General features: G+C 60.6%; 1 protein-coding gene across 3 annotated transcripts; it reads left to right on the top strand.

Annotated features, from left to right (window-relative positions):
* Nucleotides 1-1,543: 1,543 nt before the first annotated feature.
* Nucleotides 1,544-17,018, top strand: CPLX2 (complexin 2). Of its 3 annotated transcripts, none has more exons than XM_071570092.1 (5): nt 1,544-1,670; nt 6,168-6,265; nt 14,759-14,866; nt 15,349-15,524; nt 15,685-17,018. In XM_071570092.1, exons 3-5 carry the CDS (start codon nt 14,836-14,838, stop codon nt 15,880-15,882), a joined length of 405 nt encoding a protein of 134 aa, XP_071426193.1. In that variant the 5' UTR covers nt 1,544-1,670; nt 6,168-6,265; nt 14,759-14,835; the 3' UTR covers nt 15,883-17,018. The 3 variants fall into 3 exon arrangements, with proteins under 3 accessions (XP_071426193.1, XP_071426194.1, XP_071426195.1); XM_071570093.1 differs by having other exon boundaries at nt 6,123-6,265; XM_071570094.1 differs by lacking the exons at nt 1,544-1,670; nt 6,168-6,265 and adding an exon at nt 12,654-12,729.
* The last annotated feature ends 662 nt before the right edge of the window (nt 17,019-17,680 follow it).

Genomic DNA, 17,680 nt, shown 5'->3' with positions numbered 1-17,680 from the left:
GGGAAATTCACAAGCGGTGCCACCCCGGCCGTCAGCCCCGGCGCTGCTCCTCTGCTCACATCCAAGTTTTGCTGCCTCAGCACTGAGGGGGATTGATTTATTCATCAGCTTCTCCATCCCGCAGCAGCCCTGCAAAAAGGAGTGGTGCAGTGAGCTGCTGCGTGATGTGACGAGCAGCACGGTGGGAGCAGGGAGAGATAACCGGAGGTGGCTCCCAGTCGACCCGCATCTGACCCTGCCATGACCCTGGTGGAGGAAGGATTCCCCAGGGTGGGAAACGTGAGCAGCAGACTCCCCTGGGGCCATGGTGCTGATCGCTCCGCAGGGACTAAGACACAGCTGTCTTGCACCCCTTTTTCAGGAGGGAGGGGCGGGGCTCCACCGTTCAGAGGGCCATCAGAGATCCCAGCGGCCAAACAGATTGCAAAAACAACTTACCATGAGAGGTGTCTATCCCAGAAAGTACCAACCCCATACCATCCCCAGGGCTCAGTGGGGGCTGTTTTGCACCCCCACAAACACGAATCAAAATCCAGGAAAAAACAGCTTTGCCTGCCTGCCAGAAACACGGGGATAGCAGCCTGTGGAGAGGGACTGGGCAGGGGAAGGAGGAGTTCCAGTCTCCTCAGGCCAGTGGGGATCTTGCAGTTCTCTTGGCCATGCTCTGCACCAAGACCTGAACTGGAGTTTTGGCTTCTTAAAATCTCTGAGGACAAGTTCTTGCTCTTTGCCTCACTCCCTCCTTCCACCACTCCCTGACCCATGCCACAGTGCATGACCAGCATGTCCATATCCCCATCCTGGAGCTCTACAGCCCCCTAGAGCAGCCTCCTCTTCAGCCTCTCCACCCATTCTGCTCCCCCTTGGCTTGTCTGTGAGCCCTGCAGACCCCAGCAGGTTCACAGCTCTTCATGACCCCAATCCTTAGAATACCCGGCAAGAGAGTCTGGGCAAGGGCTTTGTCACATGTAACTGAAGTCTCTGATTTGGGGAGTACCACTTGCACTCTGAGACACCCAGAGAAGCTGTCTAGAGATGACCTCTCTGGAGGGGCTGGCAATGGCATGGGAGAGGAATCAATGACTTTAGGGGAGAGAGGAGCTGGGGCCTGTGGGAAGAGAGCAAATATTGGAGGGAATTGCTGGATGGTGGGGGTCTGGCAGGTCCAGGGTGTCAGGAGGGATGGCCAAGGACTCAGGGGAATTGCTGGATACTGGGGAAACGGGTGGTCAAGAAATAGGAGGGTACTGGGAAGCATGGTCAGGTACTGGGGGTGGCTGTTACAGGCACTGGAGGTGCAACTGCAGGCAGAGGTGGTACTGGGAGGGATGCTACCTACTGAAGAGTGATGCTAGGTGCTGGGAGCCAGGTGGCAGGGGAAGATGGTTGAACAGCAAAGGGGCACCTCGGTACCGGAGGAGCAATCACCGGGTACCGGAGGCGACCGCCGGGCACCGGGGCGGAAGGTAGGGCCGGGGGCTGCCGCCCGGGGCGCGGGGCGGTCCGGAGGCGGGCACGGAGGCGGCCCCGCCCGGGAGGCCGTGCGGCGGAGGGGGAGCCAGCACCGGGCCCCCCCTGTACCGCTACGGCTCCCGCCTCCCTTCCGGCGGCGGCTCCTTCCCTGCGCCGGGGGCGGACGGGGCGGACCGAAGCCGCGCCGAGCCAGCCAGGTGGGTGCGGGGCCGTACCGGGCCCACCGTGCCGCAGAGCCCGGGGGGGGCCGGGCACGGGCGCGGGGATCGGCCCGACGAGCCTCCCGGGGCCGCCGGCTTATGTAACGGGGCGGCGGCCGCGGAGCAGCGGGATGCGGCATGCGGGGCGGGATGCGGGAAGGATGCAGGTGATGCGGGTGCAAGATGCGGAGCTGAGCGGCGCGCCCCCGGACTGCCCACCCGCAAGTCTGGGGAGGGCGACACGCCGATGTGGAAGGGATGGGAGGAGGAAGGCTGTCACCCTGGGACTATGCTTTGCATCCCCCCTCCAGCCCTTCCGTGCCTGGCCATCATCCGGCAGGCCCAGAGCAGGGAGTGGGCGGGGAGAGGAGGCAACCTGCGTCCCCCACGACCCCCCACCTGTATCCAGGTGGCTCCGTGCACCCTTCTGCTGTGGGGAGCTCCTGGTACCTGCCGGGCTCTTCCCATGCCTCCCCATCACTGGCTCCCTCCTCAATCCTGTTCGCAGCTAAGTCCAACCACTCGTGGAGCATTCCAACTGCACTGTCCCCAGTCCTCTGGGATGCAACACTTTCCCCTCTGCACTGTCCCAGCAAGGTGCCTCCCAAACCCCATGCTCCAGCCCCTCTCCCCGCTGTGCTCCCATCACTGTGGCTGCAGCCCATGGGCAGGTGGCTGCCGTGATCCAGGCCTGGCAGCGCACGGTGGCACTGCTGCCCGCATGGCACGAGCATGACCGGGCAGCCACTGCCCGAGGCAGGCAGCATGGTGAGTCAGAGTGGCAAAGCAGGGCTGGCACCTTCACTCAGAACAGGGCTCATGGCTCAGTACCTTCTCTGTGCAACCATCACTGGCACCTGCTGGCTGGGGCTGGTGAAGGAACTGGAGGTGGTAAAGGAACTGGAGCTCGTGAAGGAACAGGAGCAATTTGAGTCAAGCTGAGGCACTGGGTTCAGCAAATAGAGGATGAGGGAGGATGGGCCAGGCTCAGGGTGCAGAGAAGTGTCCTCCCTGCCAAACCTGCCCCTGTCCACCTGAGGGTTTGCCACAATAAGCTCCAGCATGGAAAAAGAGACTTCAGTCCCTATCCAGCAGCACTGCTCCTTATATCTGACCCTCACTGTCTTGAGGAAACCAGAGGCAGCTCAGCTGAGACAAATTGGCACAGAAAAATGTCTCAAAGTCTCCCTTGGCTGTGGGCCGAGTGTTGGTTTCTTCGATTGCCTTGTGTGATGACATTAGTATTGAAATGACCCCAACCAGACAGAACTCCAAACACCTCGCAGCACTGGAGAATGATTGCAATTCACACCTTGGCTCTTCCCTGGATTTCTGCAGAGGCTGCTGCCAGGTGCAGCACACCAGGCCTGGTGCTGTTTGTCAGTAGCCATATCAGGAGCCGAGGGGAGCCACACTGAGTTGTCCAGCATGGTTTAAGCACCATTGCTGAGAGGTTCCAGGGGAGGTCCACTACTGTGCAAAAACCCTCTGGGGAAGAGATAGTGACTGCTGGCAGTGTGCCACATCTCTGTTCCTGCCACTGGGTACCACCATGACCCCATGGCCCAAGTCTCAAGAGGTCTGGTATGGCAGGCGGGCATGGTCACTACAGCCCAGGCTGTTACCACTTCCACCAGCATTGAGCCCAAACCCTCGGGCATCACATGCTGCCCCAACAGCCAGGACCAGATGCAGAGCAGGATCTTCCCAGCAGCCAGGGGATCTCTGCTCTTGCCTGCAGCCTGTGTGTGTTCCTGGCCAGACCTTCACATTTGTTTTTATGCCAGAATCATCCTCGAGTTTAAATGATCCTTCTCCCTCCCCGGTGTTTACTCCCTGGGTGTATTTATAGAGAGCAATCAGACCTCCTCAGCCAGGGTAAACAAGCTGTGCTCTTGCGGGCTGCTCTCGCATGAGCACTTTCTGCTCACTCGTCCCAGGAGCTTTTCCCTCCACCTCTCCTGATCCCATGGAGCCTTCCTGGCTGCAGAGACCCGGACCATCTGCCTCTTCCAGACGTGGGCTCTCCAAGCTGTGCCTCCAAGCACCAGCATCTCACTAGGTCACCCAGTGCCTCACTAGGAGACAGTCACCTTTACTGTGTTGTTCTGCACTGCAGGTCCCAGCTTCTGTACACAGCCAGGCCATCATGTCTATCCCTCCCTAGCCGGCATCACCAGCTCCTGCTGTGACACCAAAGGCTCAGAAACATTGCTCATCTCAGTCAAATCCAAGAGCCCCACAACAGTGTGGCCCAGACCTGCCCTGTACTGTGGCAAGCTAAAGTGTGCAAGAGGTGTTGAGGTGTTTGAGGCTGAGGATCTGTGTTTTGAAGGCAAGGCAGGTTGGCTCAGATACAGGACCACAGGAATGGCTTGGGAACTACCCAGTGCCGTGTGGCCCCCCAAGCCCTTTGTATCCCTGTGTGAGAGCCAGGACAGCGCACTTAGAGCAAATACTTTTCACAGGCATTGTGAGTCTGAGCCTTACTTTTTATCTGGTGCTCAGACAGAAAGCTGATGCCAGACCCAAGGTAGGTCCCAAGAGCACCTCCCTTAGACAGTGGAAGCACTGTGAGATGTCCTGAGTTTCCCAGCCCATGGACGCAGCAGCTCCCGTTTCCCAGCCCACCCTCTTTCCAGACATTTGGACATGTTCAAGCAAGGTGCCAAGAGCCAGAGGTGCCAAAGCACAAGAGTTGTGGACTCACTAATGGTCTCATCTTGAGCATTAAGTTTTCCCTGGGTACTGTCTTGTGTCCAGACCTCAGCTAGATCAAAACATCTCTGCCAGTTCATGGGGGCACTGCTATCTGTGAGGCTGGGGATGTTCTGGCACCATCACCCTGCTCTTCTCTTCACTGTCCTCTGCTTTTGGCTGCAGTTAGTGTCTGGTTGGCTGGACAGACAGACAGATGGAGCTAGTGCAGCTGTCCAGGTGAGATGCATCTTTGCGGTACTGGGAAGCTCTGTCCATTGCAAAGGAGTCAAAAAACCCAGTTTGGTCTGGCTCAAATAAAAAATCCCTGCAGGGATCATAGCAGCATCCCCACAGGACTCTCTGCATCCTCTCAGGTACCTGGGCAGGGCGTCCCTGCCCTTCCCACCCTCTGAGTTTTCAGCAAGTATCTCCTGATTTGCTACCCCAGGGCATGGCCAGCAGAGCCAAACTGATTTTGTTCCAGCCCAGATGTCTCCTTGGCACTGGGGTGTCTGGAAACCAGATGCCCCAGGCACACATCCCTGCAGCACTCTGCAGCCCATCTTACCCCGCTCCAGAGCCTTCCCACATCCCAAAGGAGGCAGCCGTTGTCCCCAGCAAAGGTCACCTTCATGCTGCTGCTGAGCCCTTTCCAGCCTGAGCTTTTAGCACTGCATTTCCCAGGGAAGCTGTCACCATTCTGGGGTCTCCTTGGGGGTCCCACTGGGAACCCTTTGCCTCTTTCGCACAGCCAGCCTCCCCAAACCCTGTTCCCAGGTGCTGTCAGTGTGTCCTACTCAAGGGGTTGGAATGAGGCATCCCTGTTCTGTAATGCTTTTTAAAATGCAGGCTCCATCCCTCCCAGCCCCTGCTCCTCCGCAGCATCGATGTTTGCCTGTGTTTCCCCCAGCTCCTCTTGGTCATATATTTATCTCCATTTTGCCAAAGCCTCTCTCCTTTCCCGGGGTGGAGGAAAAACCTTTGCTTGAAAGATGAATTTGTAACTTTCCCAGGAATCTGCTCCTCAAGTCGCAGAGCAGGAATCACACTCATGATAACCCATTGTGGTGACACAAGCCACGCTATAGGGACAGACCACCCCAGAAACTGCCAGCGTGGCACCCAGCACAGCCCCTTCCCAGTCCAGCATCTCCCAGGAGTGTCCCCTGCATCTCCCCAAGCATCATAGTGAGATTTCAAGGACATTCAGTGAAGGGACGAGATACTCAGAAGTTTCCTGAGGTCCAGCAGAAGGGGGGAGCACAGAGCGGCGTGAGGCTTTCTCCAGTTGTTGAGTCTGAGCAGGGATTTTGTTTGGCAGCTTGTTCTAACTTGCCGTTACATTCTCCAAAGAAGAGATGTGCAATTTAAGGATGGCAGGGTTAATGCAAAATTTTAAAACCCTCAAAGAGTTGAGAGCTCTCTAAATTGTTAATGAAGGCATCCAAACTGCTGGGTGCCTGCAGAGATGGCCAGGATCCCTCTGCCAGCAGCAGACTGGATGTCCCTGATTCAGGACAGGGCCAAAGACCCTGATAAGCTGCCACCTCTTGCAGCCTGTCACCCTTTCCACACCCCACTGGGCTCCCACTTGCAGAGAGATGGTGGTTCTTTGGCAGCTAGGTTGGGATGCAGAGAGTACACAGACCCACCCTGGGCCCTCAGGTGGGGGAGAGGGCAGCAGGCAGTGGTGTGCTCTGTCCATCACCCATCAAGTGATTTCATTTTGTCTGCACCATCCATTCCTAGGGCCCCTCCACAGTGCTGATCCTCCTGCTGTTGGTGTCTCTACAGGCCCTGCTCTCCCTGCAATGCTCAGACACAACTGCAAGGTCCCTGTCCCACTGCATTAGGTGCCGAAGCAGCAGACACCTGGTGCTTCACACACCAAGGTAGGCAGTGCCGTGGTTCCTGGAGGGCTGGGGGATATCTCACTCCCTGGGGCATGAGGGGCATATCTCAGCCATGGGGTGGATGGGGGCTGCAGAGGTACCACCTGGGGCTTCCTCAGCAGAGCCAGTTCATCACGCAGGATGGGGGGCATCTATCGTGGGCATCCTCGTGACACCTTGGTGCAGGGCAAGAGGCACCCGGACCAGCTCAAGACCAGGCAGAGGCCAAAGGAGTAAAGATCAGCTCGAACACTGGACAGATGCTGGGCACAGTCCTGCCTGGGGACCATGGCAAGTGACAGTGACTGTGGAGCTGGCACAGGGCCAGGGAGTTTTTTCTTTCTTCTTTTTTTTTTTTCTTTTGAAAGCCCCCAGATGGAAAAGGTATGAGCCAAACCCCACTGAAAGCAGCCAAGAATGAATTTTCTGGCCCAAGCCCCAGCAGCTCTTGGAGCAGCGCCATGCCCGTCCGGCGTCATGCTGCAGTGGAAACCCCAAGTGCAGGCAGGCTGGGGGAGGTCTCAGATGGGGTGGGCAGTGAGCATCCCACCCATCCCAGATGTTCTGTGGTGTGGGGATGTCACCCCTTCCAATGTCCCAAGCCCGGGCAGTGCAGGCTCGTCCTGCTCCCACCGAGCTGCAACATGGCTGGAGCCCAGGCACCCAGATATCCCACACCACCCTGCCACGGAGCCCCCACCATGCAGCCATCTGCTGCTGTTGGAGTGCAGGGTATCCCTGGTGTTGTGCCCCTCATCCAGCTCTGTTTCCTAGGGCATAGACATCTTAGCTCCTAAACCCCCCTCTCATGGGATACAATGAGCCATTCTCCCACAGAAGGCAGATGCTCTTCCAGAGCTGGGCTGGGGGGTTGGTTAGAGCAGGGCCAGCCATGGTGGCATTGCTGCTCCTCTCATCCTCCCATTCCCCAGCCTTGGTGGTACAGAGAGAAGTTAAAGCACCCCAATCTCCGCCCTCGAATAGGGAGCCCCAAAGAGCTTGCAGGATCTTTGCAAAACCAAAATCTGTACCAGGATGAGGCTGAACCCCAGGGAGCAGTACCCAGGGTCTCATTTTTCATGGTTTTTCAGCTGGAGGAAGGACAGGCAGGGGCTTCTGCTGCTCTGCTATACCCTGGATGCCCATCCTTGAGCCAATTATGCCCTTGTCCTTCATGCATTTTCTCTACCAGTGAAATGAGAGTGTGTATAACCATTCCAAAGCTTTCTGTGGGGAGCAGGTGCCCAATTCCTATCCAGACACAGAGCCAGAAAGAGGATCCTTGGGCATCCGCTCTCCATGCAGTCACGACTGCACTGATCATTGGTGCCTGCACAGTCCCTGCATGTCCCTGCCAGTGCAGTGAGGATGGAAACCAGTATGTGCATAGGCTAGGGCAATGGGGAGGCAGCGCAGGAGCTTAGGGGGACTTTTGCCTGCTGCGCCCAGCTCTGCTGTGCACCGGCCCCTGCAGAGCTGTGCGGGTGTGCGTGCCTGCCATAAATATTGATGGGGTGGACTCAGCACAAGTGTGTCTTTGTATGGGCGATTGGGATGTAAATGCTGTACCTGCTGTGTGGGCAGGGGAACAGCATAGGTAATAGCACCGAGGCTGAATGCCTAGTGGCTTTTCTACAGGGAGATGGTATCCATCCAGTGTGGGGTGGGGGGTTGGTAGCAACCAGGTGAGTAAGCCCAGGGGTCATAAACCCGTTTGGGGAACTGGCCAGACCTGCAGTGAGCCTAAATCTTCTGGCTGAGACTGCAGTGAGCCATCGTGCCTCCCACAGCCTGTCCCCGCACAGCCACACCAGGATAAACAGCGAGGGGCTGCAGTGGCTCTGTTTAATAATGCATGGCACAGAGGCACCGGACACATGCCGGGAGTCAGGAGCTGCGGGGATGAGGAGTCGCCACTGCAGCACTCCAGTGACAGGGTCCATCCCGGGGCCCCCCAGCCCTATGGACTCCTTGGGGCTCTGGGTGGCCTTGAGACTGGGACTATGTGAGCAGAGCTCTGTGTTGCTGGGCACAGAACAGTGGCAGCAAAGCCAAGGTGCTCAGTCGTGCAGTGGCTGGCATCCCAGCAACAGTGGATGCCTCTCAGCTGGAGCATGGAGCTGGCTCCCTGTCCCCATAGGCACTCTCGCTAAGAAATTCAGCCTTTCCATCACTCTCTCACACAGATGTAGGTGTAGATGGTCTTTTTTGGGAGCTCCAAAGTGGAGCAGCACTGGGAGCACCCCTGCCCCTCTGGCATCCAGCTGGGAACAGCTGGAAGCCATTGGCTTGGTCCGCTCCTGTCTCCATCGCTCCATCAGCTGCAGCTTTCTCAGTTTGCATGCTGCTGCCATGCCTGGGATGAGCAGGTGTGTCCTGGGACCCTGCAGGCACCACTTCACAACCAGCTCTTGTGAATGGCCCCCCAGGGGACATGCACATCCCTCATTGCGTGCGGTGCTGTGATCCGGCCCCACCAACCATCTGCTCTGGCAGCTCCCCACCACCCACTCACTCCCCTGCCCACGCTGTGCCCTGCAGCACAGAGCTGGACAAGGATGAGCTGGGGGTGCCCAGTGAACCCCCCACCCCACAATGAGGGAGCACACAGGTCTCCCAGAGGGATAGCGACCAGTCTGTGACAGCAATGCAGATGGGTCCACAGCACTGATGCCAACAGGGCTGTGGTATTAATGCAGATGGACCATGAGGTGATGCAGGATAGCAGGAAGAGCTGCACCATCAGCCTGGAGCCCCTCTGTCTGCAGTAGTGTGGTGCTGTACCCAACACAGAGCAGGGCATGGGGAGGGCAGCAGGAGCCTCCTCCAGCCAGCCAGCAAAGCCCAGAGTCAGGGAGACCCTCAGGGCATGGGGCCAGGAGAAGTTATGCCGTGAGTGTGGCTTTGGCCCATTTTCTCTGTACCTCTCTGATCAGCTCAAGGTACCCTGCTACCCCCAGCCACTTTCCCACAGTGCTGCTCCCCCAGTCAGGAGCATGACAGTGGAGCCAGGATCAAGGTGTAACAAGAGCCCACCTCCCTCCCTGGCAGCTCCAGGGCTGATGGTGAGCTCCCAGCCAGTCCCACAGTGAGACACACATTGACATCCCATGTTTGCCATGGATGTGATAACGGGTGAGTGGGTGCTGGGTGGGCTGAGAGCAGTGGCCCCAGCATCCTCAGGGGCTGGACACTGGGGGTTCTGAGCACACTTGCCTTGAGCACCGTGTAAGGGTTCTCACGGTGAGGATCCCCCTTACTTCACAGTGTCACCAGTGGGAGGGACAGCAGGGACGGCAGAGGCTGTCCCTGCAGTCTGTGCTCAGCCACTGCGCTAGAGGGTCTGTCTCCAGACTGATGCTTCAGCACGCTGGTCCCTGTCCCTGTCCCCCCCGGGTGCCAGCCCCAAGGGGCCAGGGCTGTTCTTCAGAGGCTGCAGCTGCTGCATGTTTCGTGCTGCTTCTTCCGCTTCTCCCCGCTGCTGTTTTTGTTTTGTTTAAGAGGCTGGGTTACGAATTTTAAACAGGCTCCTGAAAAACCCAATTACCTCCAGAAGACAACCTGATAAAAGCTGCCTAAGTGGCACTGTGGAAATCGCCTTGTGCAGCAGCTGAGGGAAAACCAACATAACAAAGCCTTTGGAAATGGAGTTAACCACTTTTAATCCCTCGATGCGATGAGAAGGACCAATAATTATTTTTTGCGAAGATAGTGGGGCGGGGCGATAAGTGAAATAACTGCCCTGTGCTAATGGGTGGCAGCAGGCAGGGCTGGCAGTGTGCTGGGATGGGTGCAGATATTCAGGCACCCACTTCCCTCAGCTAGAGCTTTGTCCAGAGGCTGTGACCTTGCAGTGTGGTCCCTGTCTGGCTATGGGACCTGGGGACAATGCCGATGCGCAGGTGCCACTCAGGCACTGCTGGTGGCGGATGCTGTGGGCAATGTGAGGCACCAGCCAGCCCCGTGCCCTTTCCCTGGGCGCCGGCGTGGAGCCGAGCGAGACACTGCTGGGCTCTGGCTCCCGCACTAGCTCCATCCCTGCTGTGCTGCCCCCGTGAGCCGCCACAGAGGCAACTTGCAGGACTTGGCAGTTTAGAGCTTCCTCCTCCATCTGGCCACAGTGCTGCTCCCTCTGTCCTTCCCATTCCTCCCCATCCCTTTTCTTTCTGCCTCCCCAGGGTGGCAGCTCCAGGCACCCACCCAGCAGGTGACACTGCCCAGAATAATACCATGGAACAGCTGGGCTTAAAGAGGGCCTGTGCCGGGCACAAGCACCGGGAGCATCCCCCAAACACTGGCGAGAGGCAGCTCAGCTGTGGGTGTCCCCTGGGCCCATCCCTGTCCCCGGAGCAGAGGTGGCCACAGGGTTGTTAGGAGCAGGAGGATGGAGGTGTTGCCCAGGGCTGGTGACAAGCCCCCGGCTGCTCTTCCCGTGGGAGCCCAGCCCGCAGGGCAGAGTTGGGTGCCTGCCAGCCCGTCGGCTGCGGTTGCGCTGCCGGCACCGGCAGCTGGAGTGCCGGGGCGTTTTGGCCTTGGCTCACATGAGCCTCGTGCTTCCTGCAGCAGCAGGGATGGGGGCTGCTTCGCCCACCTCTCCCTGCCCACCCTGCACACCACATGGAGTCAACACTTGGGGACAGCACTCCAGGACACTGACTCCCAAGGAGGGCAAGTCCAACAGCACTGGACACTGGCACAAGGGATGTCCTTGCCAGCTTGGCCACAACTCCCACTGGGAGCAGTTCTCAGGCACACTGGGAGCTACTGGGGGAGGATGTGCTTAATGAGTCGAGGCATCTCCAAAGATTGAAAGACTCAAGAACCCATCCCAGGAACAAAAGGAGGCGTTTGTCAGGCGCTGAGAGACGGGCTCGTTAATTCCTCCTGGCTGTCACACTTATCTGTAATGAATTTGTGCTCCGCTGTATTATTTTTAATACAATAGGAGCGGTGCCGCCCGCCCACCGCCCGGCTGCCGGGAGCGCTGACGTCAACGCCCGGAGCGGGGCTGCCGCGGGACGGATGGATGGACAGACGGACGGGCCAAGCACAGGCCTGTCTTGCCGCCTACATGCCCGTCCCACCAGCTGCCAGAGGGCAGAGCGGGGCTGGGCAGGAGGGCAGGTGGCATTTTTACTTTGGAGGTGGAAAGAGGAGTTGTTGGTCGATGCCAGGCTGAGAGCTTGGAGCTGATGGAGATGGGCTGTGCCAGGGGGTATTTTTGGGAGCAGTGAGAGGTGGTGAACAAGAGGGCCAAGTCCTTGATGTTTAGTCCCTGTGCTGAGACTTGTCCATGGCAGAGGCCGGTCATCGAGGCAGGATCAGTGGGTGCGCACACACGGATCTGTCAGTGCTGCATCCCTGTGGAGGTGGCAAGCCAGTTTTGGCCCTCGCGGCTGCGGGATGGCTTCCCACTGTTGCCCCACATCCTGCAGCAGCCCCGATCTCCCTGCAGCAGCCCCGGTGGTGCCCAGCAGCACCAGCAGCATCTCCACAGCCCACACCAGCGGACTTGCAGGGGCAGCTGCAGCCTGTCCCAGCTTCCCACAGCCTCCCACGTGCAGGGGTAGGGCGCCCCGCACCCAGACCCTCTCCAGCACCCTGCTGGGCCCCTGCAGGGCTGCTGCTCCAGAGCCTAACCATTAAACACCAGCTATCCCAAAGCCCGGCTCCGAGCACCACTAATCTCATTTGCACAGGACTCGTCTTGTCTTAAATAACCCGGGGCTGAATTAATTACGAGGCACCGGCTGCCCCTCTGAGGGGTGAGCAAACAGCAGCCTTATGCATCGAGACAAGGGTGGGAGAGCTGTCCGGGGCAGGGAGCAGAGAACTGCAGGAGGGGCTGCAGGAGCCTTTCTGCTTTTCAGGCAAGTGCAGGGGGGCCAGGTAGGGTGGTGTCCCCCATTCCCTGCAGGGGGTCCCCGTTCTGAAATGGGTCCTCAGCTCTGTGGGCATCATAGCCTCGATGCCACCTCGAAGGGGAGAGGGGACGACATGATTTATCAGGGACAGTAATTAAACTCCCGCAGCCGCCCCGCACCACTGCAGAGGGGGCCGGGGTGCTGCGGGTCGGGGTGCCGAGTGAGGGAGTAAGGAGGTGCGGGACTGGGGGGCAGCTCCAGCTGATTAATGCCTCGTTTCGCTCGTTAATTGCCGCGGCGGTGAATCATTAACCCCGCGCAGGAGGCTCTTGCCCCGTACCTCCGCTGCGGGAGCGCAGGGTGGGTGACCGGGATGGGGCCCCAACCGCATCCTGGGGAGCGGTGCGGGGCTCTCCGGGACGTTTCCCCAGGGGTCGTGCGGCGTTTCCCGGGGGGGGGTCCCGCATATCCCCGCCCCCGCGGGGGGCCGGTCCGTCGCTCCGGGCGGGCCCACGCGTGCCGCCGGGGGCGGGAGGGGGACGGGCCGCGGCGGGGCGGGGCGGGGCGGAGCGGCGGCAGCGGCGAGCAGCGGCGGAGCCGGTGAGTGCCGGTGCTGAAGGGACAGCGCCGCCGCTGCGGCACCGGGCGGCTCCGGGCGGGGCCCCGCACCGCAGACACCGGGATGGGGTGGAGGGGGATCCCCGCGGCACCGCGTCCCCTGCACGACCCCTGCCCCCAGCGCGGTTTCAGCTCTCCCCGTGTCCCCGCGCCTTCCGTCCCCGGTGTCCCCTGAGCCGCCGGTGCGTGTCCCTCGGGCTCCCCACGCGTCCTCCCTGTGCCTGCCCCGCTGCCGCGGAGCCCGGCTGGGGTCCCGCATCTCGCTGCGATCCCGTGTCTCCTGCATGCCGGGTGTTCGCTACGTCCCGCGTCCCCGCTGTCCCCCGCCCTCCCGGCGCCCCCCCCGTGTCCCCTGCGTCGCTGCAGCCCGTGCGGCCCCCGTGTCCCGGTGCCTGCCGGTGTCCCCCGCGGCTGCTGTGTTTGCCTCACGTCCCCGCTGTTCCTGCACCCCCTGATGTCCCCCACGTACCCTGCTATCGCTGCGCGCCCCCCGCGCCCGCCCCACGGTCCCGGTGTTCCCGTGCCCGCCGTGTCCCCTGCACCTTCCCTACGGACCCGGTTTCCCAGTGCTTCCTGGTGTTCCCGCATCCCGGGTGCTCGCCAGACCTCCTTCTGCAGCCCCGGGGCTCAGCACCGTATGGCCAGGAGAAGCCCCCCCCACCCTTCCCCATTGTCGCGGGGTACTCCGGCGCTGGGCAGCAACAAACTTCCCGGGGTCACAGCTCGTGGAGACCCTCCAGCCCCCGGGGGGTCCTGGGTTGCTGGGGTAGGGGTACCTGCAAGGCTGCGGACACACACACACACACACTCGCACTCACACTCTGCAAACTGCGCCCCCACTACCTGAGCATAACCTGCAGCCCCCCACTCACACAAGGCTCATGGGGGGAATGGGCACCCCCACGGGCAACCCCCACTCACACACCCTGCCTGTAATCCCCCACATGCACACAGAGCACACAAACAGCCTGCAACACCCCCACACGTACACACACGTGACAGTCTGCAAATTTGTGTGCACAGCCCCCTGTGCAGCCTGCAAAGCCCACGGACCTGCACACACAGCCCCACACACACACACACTAACACAGCCTGCAGCGTCTCCCCAGTGTGCAAACACACATAGACACAGCACAAACACCCAGCACACAGACACAGCCCACAAACCTGCGTGCACAAACATCCGTAAACCCCAAACTCGCACACGCACAAACCTTGCAAGCCCACTGCAAACCTGCACATCATGGGGGGCACAGGCAGCTTGCAGCCCTACAAACTTATCACGTGTGTGCACACACTCCCCCATGCAAACACAGCCTGCAGCCACCTGCAAGCACACCTCTTGAGCAAACACAGGCAGCACGTCTGCACAGAGCTCACACACACAGTGCACGCAGACACAGCGCACACCCGCTCCATCCTGCACACACAGAGCCCCTGCATGGTGTCGCCCATATGCAGAACCCACACAGATCACACAGAGTCACAGGGTGCTGCCTGCAACCCCTGCAGCCCCCAATCACCATAACCTGCCAACAACCGTCTGCAGAGCACTCGCATTGCGATAGACACACACGCACCATCCCGTGCCTGGCTGTGCCACGCTGGCATTCCCAGGCAGAGGCTGTCATCCCCTCCCCCAAAGCAGGGGCACACGGTGGATTGTGGTGTGGTGGGTCCCCATCCTGCCAGCCCTCAGGCAGGACCCCAGGGCTGCTGCTGCCACACCAGTGGCAATGGTGAGGTGGAACATCCCTCTGGAGTCCCTGTCTTGGTCCCTCCACAGGTCCTCAAGGCCAGCAGGGATGTGAGGAGTGGGCTGGGGGGAGCAGGCACAGCACACCCTCTGCCTGGACACCCGAGAAGCCCTCTCTGCCCATCCTGGAAGGCATCTGGGGCTGGGGATGCAGAGGGTGCAAAATTCAGCCCCAGGGACCATGTCTTCCTCGTTCCTGAGCAGTAGGGACCATGGGCATGGTGTCCCCAACCCTGTCCCTCTCTGCCTGCACAGGTGGCCCTGGTCAGCAAGCCCGGACAGCAGTGGATGAGCGCTGGGCACTGGCCTAGCCACACGCACACACCGGCACCATGGACTTTGTCATGAAGCAAGCGCTGGGCGGTGAGTGGGTGCTGTTCCCCCTTAGAGTCCCCTCTCCAGGAGCAATGCTGGCCTGACACCCTAGGACCACAGTGGGAGGGACATGGCAGGGAGACAGGGTCACGCAGAGAGCCACTGGCAGTGGGAAGCTGCTGCGGAAACCCTCTGGGGTTCCTGTTCCCAGCACCATCAGCAGCTGGCTGGGGAATCCTGGCTCTCCTGCTGCTAAGTGGGATTCCCCGGCAGGTCCCCTGGGTGCCAAAGGAACTGCCAGCATCTCCCCTGGCTAACGCTGAACTAGGGCAGCACAGCCAGCCCGTGGCACTCCCCATCCCCAGCCTCCAGAGCCTGTCTGCAACCCACTTCAGCACGGGTGGCCCTGGGGATGTTGCAGGTTGTCCTTGCTGGGGGACTCCTTGCCCTGCCTGCCTCTGGAGGGGCTTTAGCAGTCAGCACCAAGCTGCAGCACCTTGGGGACCAGCCAATGGTCTTGTGATGTGCAGGGGCCACCAAGGACATGGGAAAGATGCTGGGGGGCGAGGAGGAGAAGGACCCTGATGCTCAGAAGAAGGAGGAGGAGAGGCAGGAGGCTTTGCGCCAACAGGAAGAGGAGCGGAAAGCCAAGCACGCCCGCATGGAAGCCGAGCGGGAGAAAGTCCGGCAGCAGATCCGTGACAAGGTGGGCACATGCTTCTCTTGCAGCCACCCCTGCCCATGCCACCCGGGGTGGGGCTGGGACAGGGACCTAGTATGGCCAGGAACAGGGCAGTGGTGATGGGCATAGGAACAGTGCAGACAGTGCCCTGTGCCTGCCCTGATGAGTGTCTGTGTCCTCTCAGTACGGGCTGAAGAAGAAGGAGGAGAAGGAAGCAGAGGAGAAAGCTGCCCTGGAGCAGCCGTGTGAGGGCAGCCTGACACGTCCCAAAAAGGCGATCCCTGCTGGCTGCGGGGATGAGGAGGAGGAGGAAGAGGAAAGCATCCTGGACACCGTCCTCAAGTACCTGCCCGGCCCGCTGCAGGATATGTTCAAGAAGTAACAGCACCGTCAACCCTGCCATAGGGTGCTGGGGCATGGGCGCTCTCTCCCCTACGACCCCTCCCTCCATCAATTCCCTTGGCCCTGTAGAGGGGGTCCCCACACCCCCTCCCATCCCTTCCTGCCCTGTCCCTTGACAAGACCAAAAGCCCGCCCCGTCCCGTCCAGGCAGGGCCCCCCTACCATGCCAAAGGGGAGCAGCCCTGGCCGGACAGGGCGAACCGGGACCAAATGCACTGATGTAACCTCGCGGCAGGCTGGGGGCACCCAGGCCCTACCGGCCTCCTCGGGGTGGCTCCTTGTGCCCCCTACCCAGCCCCTTCTGCCCTCCCAGGGGACTCCAGCAGGCCTCTGCTCGCCTGCCCTCGTCCCCAACACTGCCATCCCCCTGCCCTGTCCCGCCCTGGGCCAAGCCCAAAGCACAAAGCCAGGCGCCCTGCCCGCAGCTCCCCCATCCCCGGTCATCGGGCACGGGGGTCCCCTGGGGCTGCCCGGTGTGCCCGTGCATCGGGGGTTTGGAGGGGACCCCCCTCCCCGCATCTCTGGCCCCATAGTTAAAGCCATATCAGTTAGACTGCAATACTTCAGCACCAGGAGGAGCGGGCGCCACGCTCCGCCAACCGTGTACAAAGGCACGTGCGGGGCAGGGACCCCCCTGCCTCGTCTCCCCGTCCCCGCCGCTCGCTCGTCTGTGTCTTGGCCCTGCTGGCCCCCGTCCTTGCATTAGTGTGTCTGTGCCAGGGTGCGCCTCATCGCTCCATGCGTCCTCGTGTCTGCTGCTCAGATTCCCAGCCCTGGGTCCCCACTGTCCCCAGGGGCCACCCATGGCGCTGAGCCGAGAGCCCCCCGCTGCGCTGCTGGGACCCCCACTCTGCCCCCTGCAATAAAGCCAGTGCAGGGCTGAGGGCTGCCGGGCCAGTCCTGGGCTGGAAGTGCCCGACTGCCCCCCACCTGATGCTGGACACACGGGTTCCCGGGCCTGGGAAGGGATCCCTGGGCAAGCGCCCCGGGATGTCCCAGGAACCACTGCTTGTACCCCCGAGGGGGGAGGCAGGGGTACACCCTCAACCCGGCCTGTCCCTTGCCACACCGCGCTCCCCCCTCCCCGTACTTCCTCAGCCATGGCCCCCAGCCACCCATCAGGGCCCTCCCAGGAGGCAGTGGGCAGCTTGGGGCCCCACAGACATGCTGTGACCATCCTGCTCGAACTAGTCTTTGACAAACTAATAAAATAAAGGGATTTGTACATTGCTCCAGCCTCTTCTTGTCTGTTGCTTCCCTGGGCCCCTATGTCAGCTCCTTCATCCCACCAGCCCAAGGGCTAAGACCTGTCAGCTTATCCACACATGGTAAGGCCAGAGGGGCCACCCTGGGCACACCGAAGCCAGGCCACAGTTGAAGGGAGTGATGACATGTGGCCCTCAGAGTCCTACGCAGTCCTGCTGCCTCCCCACTCTGCAGGTGTCCTCTGGGGTTGGGGACAAGGCAAAAGGGATAGGTGCTAGTAGGCCCCTGGACCACAGACATGGCATGGGGGCTTCTGCCCCTTCCCCTCGACTCTGAGACTTCCTCACTGAATGACTGGGGAGACTCTGGGGTACAAAGGCCACAGCCTTCTGTCCCACAAGAGAGGGGCACGAGGCTATGGGCATGGAGCACCTCATGGCCCCGCAGCAAGGCAGAGGCCCTGGCAGTGCCCAGACTTGGCACAGCCCTAGAGATTAAGCCTGCAGCTAGCCTCAGCTTTGACTGATTTGCCATCATTTACCAACAAAGACCTCTGCTGTTACCCAGGCGTC

The sequence above is a fragment of the Pithys albifrons genome, chromosome 15 (genome assembly GCF_047495875.1).
Source record: "Pithys albifrons albifrons isolate INPA30051 chromosome 15, PitAlb_v1, whole genome shotgun sequence".
In the NCBI taxonomy this organism is placed as follows: Eukaryota; Metazoa; Chordata; class Aves; order Passeriformes; family Thamnophilidae; genus Pithys; species Pithys albifrons.
This window is presented reverse-complemented; position numbering and strand designations above follow the sequence as displayed.

What these genes read in the sequence shown, in the direction of transcription:
- CPLX2 (XM_071570092.1), top strand. Translation starts at nt 14,836, where the DNA reads ATGGACTTTGTCATGAAGCAAGCGCTGGGCG. An exon ending in CATGAAGCAAGCGCTGGGCG is followed by an intron (nt 14,867 to 15,348) that starts GTGAGTGGGTGC and finishes TGTGATGTGCAG; the next exon opens with GGGCCACCAAGGACATGGGA. An exon ending in GGCAGCAGATCCGTGACAAG is followed by an intron (nt 15,525 to 15,684) that starts GTGGGCACATGC and finishes GTGTCCTCTCAG; the next exon opens with TACGGGCTGAAGAAGAAGGA.